We start from the raw sequence: 18,851 nt of genomic DNA, 5'->3' as shown, positions 1-18,851 counted from the left end.
AGGGAAAATGCCTTTAATATTAATGCATTATCTCTTAAGGACAATAATTATTTTTCTACTTTTGTGCATAATTTAACTTCTGATTGAACTTTTCGGCATTTTGCACCTATGATATAATATCTAAACAACCTTTTATACCATTTATAATATAACCCGGCTTACTAGATATAATAGCACTATGAAGAATATTTGTATCACAGCAGCATCTCCTTGCCATTGGAATTATAAATCAATTTACTGAGTCTATTTTATTTTATTTTATTTAATCAAATATATCATATTTAAAATATTCAGTTAACCATTGTACAGGATTAAAATTTGTAAAATAATTTGAGCCTTTTATTTTGCTTCTTTTTAAATATATGCCACTATTCCCAAAGTAATTGAATATGTTGTGTGTGCCACTAAACTGGAAATTAGTCATGATTTCCGTCGACTTTGGGCACTTCTTATTCTTCTACATGGACTTTAACGATAGTTCTGCTGTAAACATGGTAAATAGAGACCTACTTAGCTAAGAGAGTGTGTGTTCTATAATTACAATTTTTCTATAGACATATTCTGATGTGTGTATGAAGTTATTAAATCTAAAAAAAAATGCAACAGGGGTTAACTTGTATGAGTTGATGCACAAGTTCTTATCAACATGTTGCACTCAAATAATAAAAAAGGGTAGTGCATTACAAGACACTAATGTGTAGGTTGCATGGCTCTAACAACAGATTTTCTAGCAGGCCTCAGCTGTGCATTCAGTCAGTCATGAGGCACACTATCTTCTCTTTGGCATTTCATTCCTGTAAAAATGTATATTTTATGATATATTTCTCATCAAAAATTATTTGTAGCACACTCCTGTTAAGTCACTTGCATGCACAGGCCATGGCTGTGATATTATGCTTTTACAGTATTAAAATTAATATAATAACTCACAACATTGCAGGTAAATTCTATTTGCATGTCATGCAGCATCACTGTACCCATGTCCCTAATACTATTATGATATTATGATACCATTGTGTTCATGCTGCTTCTCAACGTTTCATAACCGGATTAATGTAAGTCAGTTTTTTCCCCTCTCATCATTTAGGGGTGTTTCTGATTTTTTTCCCCCTCTTCCTCCTCCTCTTCAGACCAAAGTTGCTCCCAGAGGAGGAGAGGCGCAGAGAAAACATGGGCGAGAGCGGGGACTCTATTTCCTGTCCGTCAAGTTCACCACTCAGGCTGTTCTCTTTAAAAACACACGCACACTTTCAAACCCAATCGCGGGTTTGGACATTTAACAGCAATGCTGCAGGAATATTTACACTGCGGGGACAAAGTATGACACATTTCCCTCTCCTCGGCTGGCTGTCTAGCTGTCTGTCATGCAGGTTCATGATTCAACATCGAGCCTTTTTCTTTTTTCTTTTTTTTTTTATTTGCATGAAATATTCTGTACGAAACGGTGCAGAGTGCATGGAGCAGCCTAGAAAGTCACATAGAAAAAAGGAAAAACATTTACTAAATCCTATCATGGGTAGAAAGATAAAAAATAATAACAACAACAACAATAATCAGGCTACACATGAAGGAAAAAATGACTTAAAATGAGATATACTACCATGGATGTTGGGAACATTTTCAAATCGCTGTTTCGCATCTATAAGACAACAAAATTACTAATGCAGCATCACAATTCTCTGCACACACAAGCAAAAAAATTAAACAACACAAAACCAACAATATGCACTGACTTTCTGCAAGTTACTCTACATAAACACACAACTTTTTGTGCAAATAGTTAAAAGACTGAGTGAAGGCTAAAATATGCAGGCTGGGCTATGTGCCGTGCAACTCATACATTAAAAATGTAAACAGTGGTGGATGTAAAGCCTACAGAACGCCTTTATTCTCCTCTGCGGCTTGCTCTCACATGATACCTGTCATTTTATTCATATTAGCGATAAGAGAAGAAGGTGGATTTCCTTACCGCGCTGAAATCCAGTAAGTCACTCAGTTCCTTGTCTGTTCCCAAAGCTGCCATCCGCTGTTGATGATGCATTTTAGCAAAATCGCACGGACCTAAAACATGGAAACAAATGGAGAGACAGATAGATAGAAGAGGATGGGTAGACAGATTGATAGATGGAGAGATAGAAAGGACGGAGAGAAGAGAGGAGGAAGACCTCGGCTTTTTTGCGCACCGCTCCGCTCCCGGATCGCTTTTCCTCCACAGCGAAATAAATCCAGTAAAACAACCTCAAAGCCTCGAAGCAAATCTAGTTTTCTTTCATCCTCGGAGTAAGGGTTCAGTCCCGGGTTCCTGGTTTTGGCAGCAGGAAATAAATCGCAAGAAGAAGAAAAAAAACTGACAGGAAATAAAAGAAGGGGGGCGACAGAACGGGAGTCTTTTCGCGTGTGTTTCAGTGTTTCCCCTGCCAAACAAGTCCGACCTCCCCGCGCTAACACGCAGTTTGTCCGCCGCGGCTGACTGTCAGGCTCGCATACGATATAAACAAATAACACTTTGTGTCTCAGGAAGGAAGAATATCACCTCCGAAATGTGTAGTGTTTGTTCTGCGTGTGTGTGTTTGTGTGTGTGTGTCTGTGCGTTTGTTTTGCGTCAGCGGAAGAGTCCAGGCAGGCTGAGCGCTCCTCCTGACCGGGCTGACGGTGCCCTCCGCTCGGCTGCCGGTGCTGAAGATCCCCCGGTAAGCAGGACGGATCCCATGTGCGTCTGGCACAGCTTCGGCGCGATAAATGTGATCGTGCGGCCACCTAGCTTACAGTCTCGTTTAACACCACTGAGCTGAGCGCCGAGTTGCTGCTGCCGCCGCTGCTTCAGGAGAGAGCGGAAAATCCACAGGAAAATAAACAAATCTCCAAGAAAAATCGGGTTTGTTTCGCTGATTGATTGGCGCGGTGATTGGCTAGTTTGATTTGGATTAATTGGGCTAATTGAGGAAGGAAAAGGTTATTCCTTCTTGCCCCCTCCGGAGTTTGCTAACTCTTTTGTGCTTGAATCCAGTCAAATACAACTTTTAAAAAATATAAATCTTTTAAATATGTTGTGTATTATTTAATAATGATATAGATTTATTCTTTGTTTTTTTACAACTCATTGTATAATCACTTTTAGTGCATCTCAGTCTATGCTCATGTCCCTCCATGAATGCATGAATCTTGATGTTCTGCGTGTCTTTTCATTAGAGTTTGCAATGAAACAAGTGCAGTGTTTGACCTGTACGGTAACCCCCCTATGGGTCACCACTTAAAACTACAAGAGTACCAAAACTCTCTACTCTGGAAATACTTTGTAATTCTCTCTCTCTCTCTCTCTCTCTCTCTTTGTGCAGCCCACAGCCTGCAGGTATAAAATGACTGGCCTATTTCTGCAAATTACACCCTGCATGTGCGGGTTGCTCTCACAGAGAAAATGCCAGGAAAACACACACACACACACACACACAGGTGCAGGAACAACATAAAGGCTTATTTGTTGCCCTTGCTGTTTGCCTTTTGCCAGCCCTCTACTCTCAGACAAACTAAAAGTCACTTTATATAAAATAAGAGAAAAAAAAGAGTCACCCATTCATATGTTAAAAAAGGGTGTTGATAGGTCAAGTTGGAGATGAAGTGGACAGTAAACACACCACAGTTTTCTTAATCCACTTTTTTAAAAGTTGGCAGACATACTGGATTCTCTTTCCAGCTTTACTTTGTGTTCTTTTGTAAAGCACTGAGGAAATTACACCATAGGGTCCTCTATTAAAAGCTAATACTATGATCCTGTTTGCAGAAAGGGCCCTGCGTTAAAACGTCATTTTTAGGTGTCGAGCAACAAGCGAGAGCCTGCTTTGCCAACCTCCACCTGTTCTGTGACCCTCAGAAAACACATCACAAGTGGGACTGAGAATTATATGATCACGTGTGTTTATAACCTTTACGTCTTTTTTACATAACATTCTCCTCAAATGTCTATTGCAACAAGTTTTCCCAACTGTAATCAATGCTCCTCTCTGTGCCACCAACTAAAAGACTGATTCATAATAAGCTTTTAGTGAGTCTTTTGCATTCTTAGTAAAACAAAGTGGATTTTATGGATTTCTAGAAAAGGTTATTTAGAATAAAAAGCTTTAATTTATTTTCTTGGTAAATGATCCTAGTTTATTCTTTGTAAACTCTGTTAATCTAATACTGATGCAAAAAATATGAATAATAGTGCAGCAGGAAGAAGAGAATCAGTGGGTCCGCATGTGAAGTTATGCAATATTAAAAATGTTTAAATTCAGACACAACAGGACTGTGTAAAACGTAATGCTCCTGTAACTGCTTGGTTACAGTAAGAGGAACACCTTTCTCTGCTTCCTGAGTTATAATAAAGATTTCACTCCAGATTGATTTGGTGACACCTTTGGCCAACGGAAGGAACGACAAGCTCCCTGACTGGTACAGGAAATAAGCAGTTTTCCCACTTCAGATATTAGTGGGCGATTTTAGGGCAACTTTGACCATGTTTTAACTACAGGAACTGTCCCCTTAGGACAATTAGGCTAATTACAGTGACTAGAACGAATGCATCTTGTGAAATTTGTTTTAATAATGAAGATTCAACAATGTTTCTTGACTGAGGCTGAAAAAGTTAGGCCATTTCTTTTAATGGCCACTTAAGTGTGGCTTCCAAAACATGTCAAACACATACACTCATGTAGAAAAGTCCAACTTTAGTTTTGTAGTTATGTTTACAGCCTAGCTAAAGAAGAAAGTCTAAATTATAAGGCATAACATGTGACCACCTGCCTAACATAGTATTGGTGCATCTTTTGCTGCCAAAACACAAATAGTGGATTCCACTAGGACCTGAAGGTGGAAATCATTCCTGAACCATGTTTGATTTATGGCAGCACACATTACCCTACTGAGAGAGGCCGCAGCCATCAGGAAATGCCGTTTCCATAAAACTGTGTACATGGTCTGCAACAATGTTTACGTAGGTGGTGCATGTCAAAGTAACATTCACATAGTGCAACCAGGTGTTCCCTAGGTAAGTAGCGCACATGTAGCCAACCATTCATGTGAGGTAAAACAAAACATGCTACATCAGACCAGGCCACCTTGAGTTACAGTAACCCATCTGCTAGATCACACTACATTTTACAGCTAGACCTCATTTTTGGATTTAAGGCTGAGACTGTGGTAGATGTAGCAGATAGCTGTCATTGGGGCTTCTTCCATCAATCTGAGCCTTCTAATTGGATCTCTCTGTCATATTTGTGGTTTTGGTTCCCCTTGAAGCATTTTAATTAGACTTATGCGGCATAAAAACACAGCTGTAGATGCTTCTTCGACCACCTGTAACACTTGTTACAGGTGGTCGAAGAAGCTATGTGAGCTTGCTAGCTTGGCACTCCACTCAAAAATTGTCACTTATGACTGCAACAAAGCAACACGGTGGCAGCCAAAACACTAATGTTGATGTTTCAGTCCAGGAAACAATGAGTGATGTCATGATGGGCCATGGACATGCATTTCTTTCGTGCATGCATCTCACCTGATGCTGAACCTAATGAATTTGTGTGCAGATGTGTGGTGAAGATGTGTGATCACGTGATTGCTGCAGAAAAAAAATCCAACAGATGTCTCTAAAAGCTTTTTGCAAACCTTAGAAAACTAGTGTCTTTAGATGAGAAATCTTAGGAGACTCTTGAAATACAGCAAGTCTTCTTGTTCCCAGGATGATTATTACAACAAGTCAGTTTCTCTGATTTCCTTTTAGTATTTGTAAAGGTTTTGAATTGCAACTATACCGGATCTGATTTACTACAGAAGATACACAATAATGCTTTATATATTTTAGTCACAACTGTAACAGAAAATACTAATTTGATGCTCAGCAACCTTGTAAAAATGCCAGCATACCCAGAACAAGGATATAAAAAAGACACATTTAGCAGCTAGGTAGTTTGGAAGGTTAAACATTTATCTGAAGTGATAAACAGCATAGAAGTATGCTGCTTTGGACCAGAGCTAAAAGAAGAGTGAATTTAAGACTAACATACATCTAGTGGGCATAAACAAAACTCCGGTAGAATGCTAATGGTGAACTTTGAGTGGTGTGTTTGCTCTCCTGGTAGCCATCTCAGTTTATTTAGTGATAAAATGTCAACAATGTGTTTAGAGTTTGTTCTGCTGCCAGAATGAAAACAATGACAAATACGACAAAAAAAGACGAGCACTCAAATGTTCAAGTTAGTCTAGTACACTTTACTACATTTGTATTACACAACTGTATATCTAATTATCACTTTTCTTTTCCCATATGGCTAACACTAAATGGAATTTGGTGACTTTCCGTGTCTTTAAAATGACACCAAGACATGGTTTAATTGGCCTCTTGCTGCTTCTCTTCCATTATCAGCGGGAAGTCACTTGAAGTTCAAACAACATATTTTGGTTTTGTCTGGATGTTAACCTTGAACCACAGCAGGAACACAAAAAGTCCAGTACACATGTTGGTCAAACGTAAGTAAAAAAAAAAAACTACATTTGATAGAGAAAAGTTATTCCATAATAAACTGGAAAGATATAAGAAAAAGGTTTACTCAAACTTAAACAACCACCACTGTATCTGGAGACAAGCCACAGATTAAAAACATCAAACTGCTGAAAATCGCTGTAAAGTTTTGAGTACAACGAGCAAGGTTATAGAGCAGTCGTGATGAAAAGAAACAATGTTGCCTAATGGTGCAAAGGATGAACTTAACAGCGGTTTTGTGTCTTCGATTCCAGTGTTTTCTTTTTTTTGACCCGTCCATTTCTCCAACTACACCTTTTATATCATTGTCCTTCCTTCCCATCACAATCATTATTACCACTAGAGGACTAAAGTTGCGTTACATTCTTCTTTTCATTTATAGTAATGGGAAAGTAATGGGCATTATTATAAAAATATAAGATGTAAACATGCTAGATTTTAGCAAACCTTCTATTTCTCATGCACACTTGCTGGGCAGGTTACATAAAACGCTATGATATAGAAAAACATACAAAAAAACACACACAAAGAACCAGAACAAACAATACAACAAGGTGAGTAAAAAGTCATCACAGACCTGGTTTACCATAAGCCATTTTCTCATATGTGCCCTAAAAGTCACAGGCCCACCATCAGTCCCTTGTTTAATAAATTCAACAAAATTCAACCTCCCCCCCATAACTATAGCTCGTATAGACAACAACAGCAACAGAAAAGATGTAAAGATTGTAGCTGAAAGCTTCACTGGATTCACCCTGGCATCATGTAAGCTGGCTCGCTGTCATGGCTCACTGAAACTAATTTAAAGAAAAAATGAAGTTGTTCTAAAACTCCCTGGTGAGGTTTTTTTTCTTTTTCAACAGGTCTTTTCAATTTTTTTCCTCAGGTTTTGGCCTTTGTCCAAGAACTAAAACTGACTTCTCTGCCAAGAAAGTGTAGCCTGTTGTAAAAGGAAATAAAGGAGAAATTTCATGTAACTGACAAATGAAAAAGAGGCAACAGGAACAATGAGAATTAACTATTCACCGAAAAAGTTTTGAGATGTTTTGAGTTGAAGGCATCTCTCAAAATCGTCTCCTTCTGAAATTGTTGTAACCAGCTTGTCATAAAATTAAACATTTTGGGAAAGCCAAAGTGAACTACAACACAGGCGGCGAACCATATTTTATTACATTTATTCGGCTTAAAATAGACATCTGTGCTAACCTCAGTCCTTTTTTAGAGTACAAACATATCACCATCAATAAGTAGCTCTAGATGAAGCTATTTATGCGGCTACTGATGAAGAGAAGCTTCTGCACATCATCTACAGTTAGATTGTGAGTTTCAAGATATAATTCAGTTGGTGAATGCAGGCTTTACAGTTTCTACAGGAGGCCGATGATTTGTCTAACTGACTGCTTTCACACTATACATACTGTATTTATGGCCATGTTGTAAACACAAAAGAAATATGAAAGCAGATCTAAATATTTACACTGATGTCACATCATTTCTAATGAAATGAAACACTGAGCTGTTTATTTGCTCTTTCAACCTGTCTGCCTGCTAACTGCTATATCAGTAGTTTTGTCCTCAACTTTATTCCAGACAAATTGGATTTACATCTTACAATTTTGCACCTACATAAATTTTACCCATAGGATGATTTCTTTGGAGTTTCAAGAACGTTTTCTGCACAAAAATGAGATTCCTGAATATGCATCGTGTAATCCGTGAAAGTCAAAAATTAAACCTGATTTAAAATTGGCTGATCTTCCCTTCAAAGCCGCCTCACCATGCACGTCTAGACTGCTTCTGGATTTACTGGAGGTCCTGGAAGTCATATTTTGACCAACTGCACTGACCTCATACTCAGGCAGAAAGCAAAACTGAAACGGCTTCTGTGTCAAACTGAAATTTAAAATTTCATGATGAGGATACTCAGTGGTAATGACAGCTGGTCTCTCACTGTGACCAAACAGTAGCTTTAAGTGGAAGAATCTGCGATTTACACTTCTGAATGGGGCTCAATCAGGTCAGAAGTGTGCTTTCCATTTAGTTTTTTTTTTTTTTTAACATTCATAGATTGCAAATTGATCTCCCAAGATCAGACCATCAGCATTGAGTTCTACCTAACATACTGCAGTGTCTGAATGACAGCATTCACAGAACAGCCTGAGTTTGTTGAGTGTGCCATTGTGCACGGATGTCTTTTGGGCCACATCAACACAATCATCACCTTGCTCATGAGTTTTGTCTCTTTGTGGTTTTATCCTCTTCCTCTAAATACAATTAAAGTTGAAAGGTCAGAACATGGACAGAATGGAACATCTACAGAGTGTTCACAAAAAAAATAGTTGGATAGTTTGAGATGAGGATGAAATGCAACAAATGCTGCAGGCTTCAAACAGGGTAAATGAGTCCAGTAGCTTAGCAGCTTCTGGCAACTTATTCAGCAGTAACAGACTGAAGGTTTTACATGTACTGCATCATAAAATGTGAATACCAGGTAATGCAGCCATATTTGATGTCGCTAGCTTTGCTGATCGTGTTTGTAAATATACTACAAGGATGAATAAAGACTGAGAGAAAGATACAAGGATATAAAAAAATATGCAGTGATGGTGGTCAAGAAAATAGCTGAGCTGATTCATTGGGAGGAAACTAATGCTTTAAACATGCACACATGTTCACACACACAAGCACACACTCCTGCAGGGAAGCTGTGCATGTAGACACACATACGGACAACAGGCATGCAATCACACGCATATTCTCACTCGTGCACAAACACACTCACACACAGATACACACACCCATGCAGCCCCTCTGTGGTCTCTAACTGTGTGTTTTTGCCAAACACCTGTGTAATCGTACAGCTGTGGAGAATGCTGGGAAAGGACCGGGGGAACTGAACACCACACAGCTAATACCCTTTGATTCCACCCGGATCACTGTGTGTAAGTGTGTGCACAAGAGTGTGAGTGCTTTTGGAGATGGGAGAGAGAGGGAAGGAAAACGAGTAGATGAGTGCTGGCTCAAGTTTGTTTTGTGTGTTCATTTTCTTTTCTTTTCAGTTTTTCTTTTTTTGGTTTGTGTGTCTTTGTGTAATCAGTCCCCACTATCAGCATTCTGGAACATTCCTCAATCCTCCTCCTCCTCCTCGTCTTCCTGTTGAACTCATCGAACGCCCTCTTCCTAAAAAAACCCCACTCAAACCATCCACCGCGCAGAAAGAAGATGCTTCTTTTTTGTCTTTTCTTTGGTTTGTTGTAATTCTTGATTTGACGGCCTGAGAAATTACGTAACCGCTCTTGCTGTCTTTTTTTTTTCAGTTTACCCCATACTAAACTCTTTCAAATATTACATTTAAATTTACCATAAAACAAGCTAAATCATGAAACTGAGTAATGAGTAATCACACCCCTAACTGTAGGTGACCGTGACTCAGGTGTTAGTGTTGGTTCCACACTAATCAGCCTCCCCAGATTCCTCTTGAGCAGATACCAAATGCATAGTTGTTCCCAACAGGAGGTGAACACCATGCCTTTTAGAAAATATCATATAAGATCTCAGTCACAAAGACGTAGAGACCCATCATCGGAGAGAAATGTGTATTCACCAAGTGTTGCCTGGTGGTTTCCGGAGGTAAAAAAGTGGTGAAATTAGTAAAAAGTAGGGTTCTGCACTAAAAAAAAACCTCCTTGTGATTGTTTTGGTCACAAGCAGATTGTCACAGTTGTCCAAAGTTTAATAGAAGACACAGAATTGACTGCAAACAGTTGCCAAGTTCTTAATGAGCAGTAGTGACATTTGAAAGTGAAAGTTGTGCTATTCCACTGCATTTTCAAAGGTTGCAACTTTTATTTTGATGATGGATGATAAATTTCTGTAGAGTCTGTGTTCATGGTTTCCATCACACTTTCCACTGCCGAGCTGTTGGTGAATGTGTGCAAGCAAGTTGGTGTCTTGCAAGGCCTGTGTGGGGCTTTAGCAATCAATTTTCCTGTGGCCTCCAGCAACCACTCGCCAACTGGTAGTGGAGTACACGGTGGTTTTTGAATTACATTTCTTTGCAGCCATTCAGAGGTGGACGTTTATTTTCCGGGTCATTGTGTGAGTTTCAGTTTACAAACTGATGATCTGCAAGTTTTCTTCCGGATTTTCTGCCATAGAGCAGAATGTTCTTCCGATCCATAAAACACTCTTTCGGGTCGGTGGTGCTTTGAAAAAAGAAGAGGATCTGTTTACTCATAATATTCTTATGAGTAAACAGTGATTTTGATTCTCACGGATGCCGATGTTGCCCAGTATCTTTCATATATTAAAATCATGAACAGCGACCCTCACTGAGATAAGGCACCTTCAATGTTTTTCTTGCAACATTTGTGGCTTCTTGGATGAGTCATCATGGTGCTCTGGGAGAAATCTTTGACTGTCAGCCATGTCCAGGAAGGTTAACTAATTCTCCATTTGAAGATAATATCTCTCAGTGGGGATTTGTGGACTCCCAGAGCCCTGAAAAGCTTTTAACCCTTCCAAAACTGAAGTATTTCTTTTTGTCACTCATCTACTGATGCGATGTTTTATCAAAAACATTGCATCTGAAAATGGTGAAATTAAGTTATATATGACTGACCTGCATGTCTCTAGTCCAGAAACCAGTTATCAGTACAGACTGATAGATTATGAATTGAGTAACTAAGGTATAAACCGAATTTATATTACCGAATTTCCCAGAGGAACCCACCCGAGGGATTAATAAAGTTCTATCTTATCTTAAAATCCTTTTTTCCACACAGGCAAAATATTATCATTTAAAACTTGTATTTTGTGTTTACTGAATATATTCTATGCACCACTGAATGGCTGACTGTTGCACAGGAGGAAAATAGGAAAAGTTATTAAGTGGAACTCAAACACACTGTCTCAATTACTGCAAGAATATTTGATTGCAACATTTCTGTCAGCAGTAAGTGAGGCAGCCTGCAGGAGCTCCACCTAATAGTATTTATTCACGTTACCTTTGTTTGACATCAGTTTTTATTTGAAGATTTGACCATCTGGTGTCCAGTTTCCAGTCATCACTTGCTATCAGCCCTCCATTCTCTAGTTACGTTAATCACCTCATTCAGTTTGCCGTTTAACCCTGCTGAATAGAAGTAATTGGTCGGTGTGTTTTCAGGTGAGAATAACAACAAAAGTCCCCATCAGGAGCCCAGCGGCATGGTGGCAGCAAAAGATCACAGTCCTTTCACAATTTTAAGGACACACTGCAAAGTTACATTTGCTTTGCAATGTGTCCTTTAGTTTGATATACAACAAACCCCAAGAAAAATATGAGAGCACATCCATCCATTTTCTTAACTGCTTTTGCAGCTTAGGGTCACAGGGGAAGGTGAAGCCAATCCCAATTTTCACAGAGAGAGAGAGTTGGACAGTCAGTCTATCTAAAGGCTAACAGAGGGAGACAGAAAGCCATGCACTTATACATCCACACCTATGACCAATTTAGGATCACTTATTAACCTAGCTTTGGACTCTAGGGGGAAAACTGCACTTGAAAATCCATACAGGCAAAGGGTGCCCGCGCCAGCTCCAAACAAAAAGTGCCCGGCTGACCAGAACCTAAATACACTAACATGCTACACACTAAGAATTGACCCACCCACCCATCCATCCATCATCAACCCTTTATCCAGTTCAGGATCGTATGAGAGCTGGATTCTATCCCAGCTGTTATGGGAGTGAAAGGTGAGGTACACCAGCCCATCACAGAGCTTTAATAGTTACAAAAGTTCAGTTATTTTCAGTTATTTTCTATTATTTAGTCCACATGAAGAAAATTACATTACAACCCAATCATAACTCTCCATCTACTCAGCATTACAAGGATTCCCTGAAAAATTATAGAATTTTTCAAAAGCTTTGAAAGTACAGGCTGCGACATCCTTTTAATCATAGCGTGCTTCTATTGCTGCAATGGGAGGGTGGGTATTTGTGCTTTATAAACTTCAATTTGCTTCAATTTAGCCACTAACCACTGCACTACATTTTAATTGTCATCGTTACTGTACCCACACAGACTGTTGAAGACGCAGTTGCAACATGATGAGCAGGATTCCATGTGGGTTTTTATGAGGTTTTTATTCTGCTGAAGTTTAAGTAATGGGCTACACATTTCCAATCTTCACATCTGACTGCAGTGTGGCTGTGCAGCCCCACCTGCTCGCTCGGGTGAGGTGACAATTATTAACAGCTCAAGACCTAAAGAGTAACTAAGTTCTTTTCATTTGGAGAAACTCAGCGCATGTCAGATCTCAGATGTTTAAACACCTCCCCTGCAGAATTCTTGATCTGCTTAACAGTGTGAGGGTGGATGTTTCTGTGAGTGTGAGTGTGCGTGTGTGTGATATCCCTGGCCAGGGTGTTTTTTGGGATAAGGAGGCGGGTGCCAAGCAGATGGTAGCAGTGGTTTACACAGGTGTCTGCAGTATGTATTTACTGTATGTGTGTGTAAGTGAGTGAGTATGAGGGGAAAGAGTGAAAGGAGGGGAAAAAAGCAGCCGGGGTGAAGTTCAGGCCACTTCCTTCTGTTTATAAAGTAAAGTTGTTCTTTAAGCAAGCACAGCTTCATTCAGCCATAGAAAAAAAGAGAAAAAAATCTGGAAAGTCAAAGACGTGCCTGTTAGCCACCTAAAACGCTCCTACCGTTGGGCCATTTGGAAAGGATGGATGAAAGCATAATTATAAAAAATGGAAGTACAGAAAGTGACTACAGGATTTTTTTTTAGGTTTGTTACTTAAACCAAAGTAATTTGATTATAATTTCACTCATTACTGACATTTTATTTTTTTCTTTATACGTTTAAGGACTTCAGATATTTCAAATGATTTGTTAAAAAAATCATATATCAGTACATTTTCGAAAGAAATCAAGACTGAAGTAATATTTATGTCAACGAACTTGAAGGTATACATGAACTTAATTAATATAAAAAGCATGTGTGGCAAACAAAATATTTGTATACTTGTCTAGCCTTACGGACCACTTATAGTCCTTCAGACTACAAATCACAATTTTCCCATGCATTAACAAAGCACTTTATTCTATGAACTGTTAAAGTTTATGTCATCTATTTGATGCATGCCACTTAGTTTTTTTGTCCCCCACAGAATCACCCATAACCCTAACATGTATTAGATTTCCAGGGGAAGCTGGAGTCAGCCACAAAGAGAAATGGCTAATTCAAAACCGAAATGTTGAGCCAACAAGGAGATGTGAACTTTCTTGCTGTCAAAGCACCAGTATGAACACCTCCCATGTTTTGCAAGGTTAAATTACTTTTTTGCCAGTGGAGTCTGGTGGATTGCATTGTCTGCAGCTTCTTTCTGAAACAGCTCTCTGTCATTCCAAACAAAGAGTACAAAGCAACATTTTTGGTGCCAAAGTATGTTTTGGTACTGTCCCCTTTCACAGCTACTCACTGCTTTAGTTTCTTTCCTGGCTGGCGACGCAGCAGTAACATTATAGATGGTGAGCAAAAATGGATAAAGAGAAGGTTCTTTTGAACGCCAAGTTTGATTTTAAAGTTCTGCCAGATGGTTCTCTTGAGAAGACCAAAATCATTTGCATTTACTGTTGATGTGAACTGAGTTACCACCCTAGTACGTCCCATCTTAAATACCACTTGCTAACCAAGCACACAGCTGATGCAGAGAGCCCTCCTCCCCGTCACCAAAGGCAGACTATGCTGCATAGCTTTCAAAGGAGACGCTGAGAAATTCTACAAGCAACAAACTTTCAACAGCCATAGCTAAATGGGTGGCTACAGCTTGCAGACCGATTAACATTGTGGACGATGAGGGGCTACTTAAAATAATTCACATAGCATCCAACGACTGCATGATTTGCCTTTGAGAGCCACCAAGACACACAACTTGTATGAAGACAAGAAAGCCAAAGTGGAGGAGGCTTTAGGGCAGAACAACACGGTTGCACTCACCAGAGATTATTAGACTTCACTAAGTAATCGCAGTCACCTCAGGGTAACAGCACATTATTTTGCACCACAGTGGAAACTTGGGTCAATGCTTTGACTGTTATGAAGACAGCGGAGAGGCACTTCGCTAACAAGCTGCCCTAACATCTGAAAATGTCGAAATGCTTGTCTGTCTGAGCAACTGGTTCAGTGCAAAGAAACAAAAGTACTGTATGTGCTGTATGCTATAGTTCTTTTCTTTCTCCTTTGTGGTGTTTTAGTGTTCATGTCTTGTTACGAAAAAAGAAGAAGGAAGAAGGTTGGGTTGCTCAGCCTCTGCTGAATACAACAGCAGAGCAAGAGACATAAGTATAGTCAAACTGGTATATTCTAAGACACTGGAAGTATAAGCTATAGCCTGACTGCACTTTATAGTCCTAGTTATGTAGTGTGCTCTCCACAGTTACAGTGGGGCAAAAAAGTATTTAGTCAGCCACCGATTGTGCAAGTTCCCCCACTTAAAATGATGACAGAGGTCAGTAATTTGCACCAGAGGTACACTTCAACTGTGAGAGACAGAATGTGAAAAAAAAATCCATGAATTCGCATGGTAGGATTTGTAAAGAATTTATTCGTAAATTAGGGTGGAAAATAAGTATTTGGTCACCTCAAACAAGGAAAATCTCTGGCTCTCACAGACCTGTAACGTCTTCTGTAAGAAGCTTTTCTGTCCCCCACTCGTTACCTGTATGAATGGCACCTGTTTGAACTCATCATCTGTATAAAAGACACCTGTCCACAGCCTCAAACAGTCAGACTCCAAACTCCGCCATGGCCAAGACCAAAGAGCTTTCGAAGGACACCAGGAAAAGTATTGTAGACCTGCACCAGACTGGGAAGAGTGAATCTACAATAGGCAAGCAGCTTGGTGTGAAAAAATCAACTGTGGGAGCAATCATCAGAAAATGGAAGACATACAAGACCACTGATAATCTCCCTCTATCTGGGGCTCCACGCAAGATCTCATCCCGTGGGGTCAAAATGATCATAAGAACGGTGAGCAAAGATCCCAGAACCACACGGGGGGACCTGGTGAATGACCTGCAGAGAGCTGGGACCAAAGTAACAAAGGTCACCATCAGTAACACACTACAACGGCAGGGAATCAAATCCCGCAGTGCCAGACGTGTTCCGCTGCTGAAGCCAGTGCATGTCCAGGCCCGTCTGAAGTTTGCCAGAGAGCACATGGATGATACAGCAGAGGATTGGGAGAATGTCATGTGGTCAGATGAAACCAAAGTAGAACTTTTTGGTATAAACTCAACTCGTCGTGTTTGGAGGAAGAAGAATACTGAGTTGCATCCCAAGAACACCATACCTACTGTGAAGCATGGGGGTGGAAACATCATGCTATGGGGCTGTTTTTCTGCCAAGGGGACAGGACGACTGATCCGTGTTAAGGACAGAATGAATGGGGCCATGTATCGTGAGATTTTGAGCCAAAACCTCCTTCCATCAGTGAGAACTTTGAAGATGAAACGAGGCTGGGTCTTCCAACATGACAATGATCCAAAACACACCGCCCGGGCAACAAAGGAGTGGCTCCGTAAGAAGCATTTGAAAGTCCTGGAGTGGCCTAGCCAGTCTCCAGACCTCAACCCCATAGAAAATCTGTGGCGGGAGTTGAAAGTCCGTGTTGCTCGGCGACAGCCCCAAAACATCACTGCTCTCGAGAAGATCTGCATGGAGGAATGGGCCAAAATACCAGCTACTGTGTGTGCAAACCTGGTAAAGACCTATAGTAAACGTTTGACCTCTGTTATTGCCAACAAAGGTTATGTTACAAAGTATTGGGTTGTATTTTTGTTATTGACCAAATACTTATTTTCCACCCTGATTTACGAATAAATTCTTTACAAATCCTACCATGTGGATTCATGGATTTTTTTTTTCACATTCTGTCTCTCACAGTTGAAGTGTACCTCTGGTGCAAATTACTGACCTCTGTCATCATTTTAAGTGGGGGAACTTGCACAATCGGTGGCTGACTAAATACTTTTTTGCCCCACTGTACATGTGCGCTTTGTTTATTATATATATTTTTTATTTGTGTTTGTGGCTCCATGTTTTGATCCCACTTAGAAGCTAATGTGTTTTGTGAGCTTTAAATGTATCTAATGGTAAATTAGACAGTTACATTCTGTGGGAGTATACAAAAGTGTCCTTTCAGCATATTTTTAAGCACTCCTTTGAGGTGTTTTTCAAGATTATTCTTTATGGTATTTTTCATTGTTTTGGATTGTTGCAACAAAAATAAACATATCTTTGTATAAAGCAAGTATATTTGTCATCTCCAGTGTATTAGAAAAATGAAAAGTATCCCATTAAAGTACTTTTAGAACAGATTTAAAAATGTTGTAATCAATTTGCGATGAATCGTAAGTTAACTATTGATAACTATGTAATTAATAACGATTCAATTATTTAATCACAATTAATCGCATACTTTAATCACAATAATTGAGAGGATCCTGAGTAGCTGCATCACTATCTGGTACGGTGACTGCACTGTATCAGATCGCAATACCCTACAACGGATAGTGACAACAGCTGAGAAGATCATCGGAGCCCTCCATCATAGACACCTATCACACCCACTGCATCTGCAAAGCCACCAGCGTTGTGGAGGACCCTACGCACCCCTCACACACACTCTGTTGCCTTCTGGCAAGAGGTACCAGAGCACGTGGGCCCTCACTGCTTCCCCCAAGTTCTGTGTGGTGTCTTTGTTTTGTTTTTTTGCAATTTTTGCACACTTGTACTTTATGTAGTCCTGTCTTGATTGTCTGTTATATGTCATTTGTAGCACCATGGTCTTGGAGGAACGTTGTCTCGATTCACTGTGTACTGTACACATGGTTGGAATGACAATAAAGCCACTTGACTTGACTACTCGATTGACGGCTCTAGTTTTAACCTTCAATTCTTTTACTTCCTGCCCTTGTCTCCATCCTTCCTTTGAAGTTGCCTGCCCTGCTATGAGTTGTCTCCTGCTGTCGTTAGTTCAACCTGTTCCTAATTTGCTCCCTCTGTGCTTGTCATCCTTCAGGGTTCTGCATTTAGATCTATATCTGAGATTCGCAAAGTAGCAGCCAAAGATTTTAATATTTTCCTACATCATGTTTGGACTCAAAAATAAGAAAACAAATGTGTTAATACTAACAGTCTGTGTTAGCAGTAGTGTTGGTCAAGTTACTTGAAAAAAGTAATCTGTAACTAATTACTGATTACTTCCCCAAAAAGTAATCTCGTTACTTTACTGATTACTTATTTTCAAAAGTAATTAATTACTTAGTTACTTAGTTACTTTTTAAAAACACGATTTACAACCTGAATAGGTGATAAAGCGATAGATCTTTCAGCCCAATTCTACTTTTTCTACATAATCCATCATACAAAATGTAATCAAATGGAAAAGTCTCTTTTTTTATTAGTTTAGATCTTTTAACTTTGTGCATCAAGCAAAAATTTAATTATATGCAACATTCTCTGACTGGAAGAAATTAGTTTAACATTTAAACCTATTTTCTGTCAGGGTTCCTGGGTCGTTGACCCAGTGATTTCAGTTTGTTCATGTTCAGTTTAGTTCGCCACATTAATGTTCTCACTTCCTGTTTTTTCCGTGTCAGCTTGTCTCCCGTGTCATTAGTCAGATTATGTTCAGCCCTGTACTCACCTGTTTCCAATCATTGTCATTATTCAACCTGTGTATTTAAGTTCCTCGGTTTCACCAGTTCTCTGTCGTGTCATTGATGTACATGTGATGATGTCGTTCCTGTCGTGTGTTCAGTTCAGTCAGCCAGCCATTTTCTACCTCTGTTCTGTTCATCCACTCCTTATAATAAACCTTCACCAGTCTTCACCTACCTGCGAGTCCTGCGTTTGGGTTCCTTCCTCCTCGCCTCCACACACCGCTGACAGAATTACATGACCCGTGCCACGAAGACACGTTTGGAACCCAGCGGACTCGGACCTCTATGAGCGGCAGGAGGTAGCGCTCTCCTTGTGGGCGGAAAAGCTCAAGGGGAGACGGCGGCTCTTCGCGGAGCGAGAGCACGTCTTCGAGGGCACTCGCTTGGCTCTGGGCGGGCCTCGGAGACGCCGCGTTCCCCCACTTGCTGCCTCACCTGCACCGGAGCATCTGCCGCGGAGAGTGGACGTTTCACGCCGCGCTTCGGCCGCTCCCTCTCTCGCCACTCCGCTCCACGCTCACACATCACCTGCCTCATTCACCGGACCTTCAACCACGGCACAGCGGCTCCGCCTTCCACCTCGGCTCAACAGAGGCTCCCGTGCCAGAGGCTCGGACGTGT

General features: G+C 40.2%; 1 protein-coding gene across 6 annotated transcripts in view; it reads right to left on the bottom strand.

Moving 5' to 3' along the window:
- tcf4 (transcription factor 4) overlaps window positions 1-2,502 on the bottom strand; it is a 257,476-nt gene extending 254,974 nt beyond the window's left edge. For 3 of the 6 annotated variants that reach the window (XM_085463112.1, XM_085463114.1, XM_085463116.1), the window contains exons 1-3: window positions 2,166-2,221; window positions 1,970-2,061; window positions 1,601-1,639 (exon numbers count right to left, since the gene is read on the bottom strand). In XM_085463112.1, coding sequence (XP_085319238.1) covers window positions 1,601-1,639; window positions 1,970-2,041 — 111 coding nt within the window. In that variant the 5' untranslated portion in view covers window positions 2,042-2,061; window positions 2,166-2,221. Of the gene's footprint in view, window positions 1-1,600; window positions 1,640-1,969; window positions 2,062-2,165 lie in introns of all 6 variants that reach the window. The other 3 variants (XM_085463117.1, XM_085463118.1, XM_085463113.1) reach the window with 3 other exon arrangements.
- Between the last annotated feature and the right edge of the window lie 16,349 nt (window positions 2,503-18,851).

This window comes from Copadichromis virginalis, linkage group LG7 (genome assembly GCF_057382275.1).
Source record: "Copadichromis virginalis isolate Kocher_CV1m ecotype Utaka linkage group LG7, C_Virginalis_male_GT1.1, whole genome shotgun sequence".
NCBI lineage: Eukaryota > Metazoa > Chordata > Actinopteri > Cichliformes > Cichlidae > Copadichromis > Copadichromis virginalis.
This window is presented reverse-complemented; position numbering and strand designations above follow the sequence as displayed.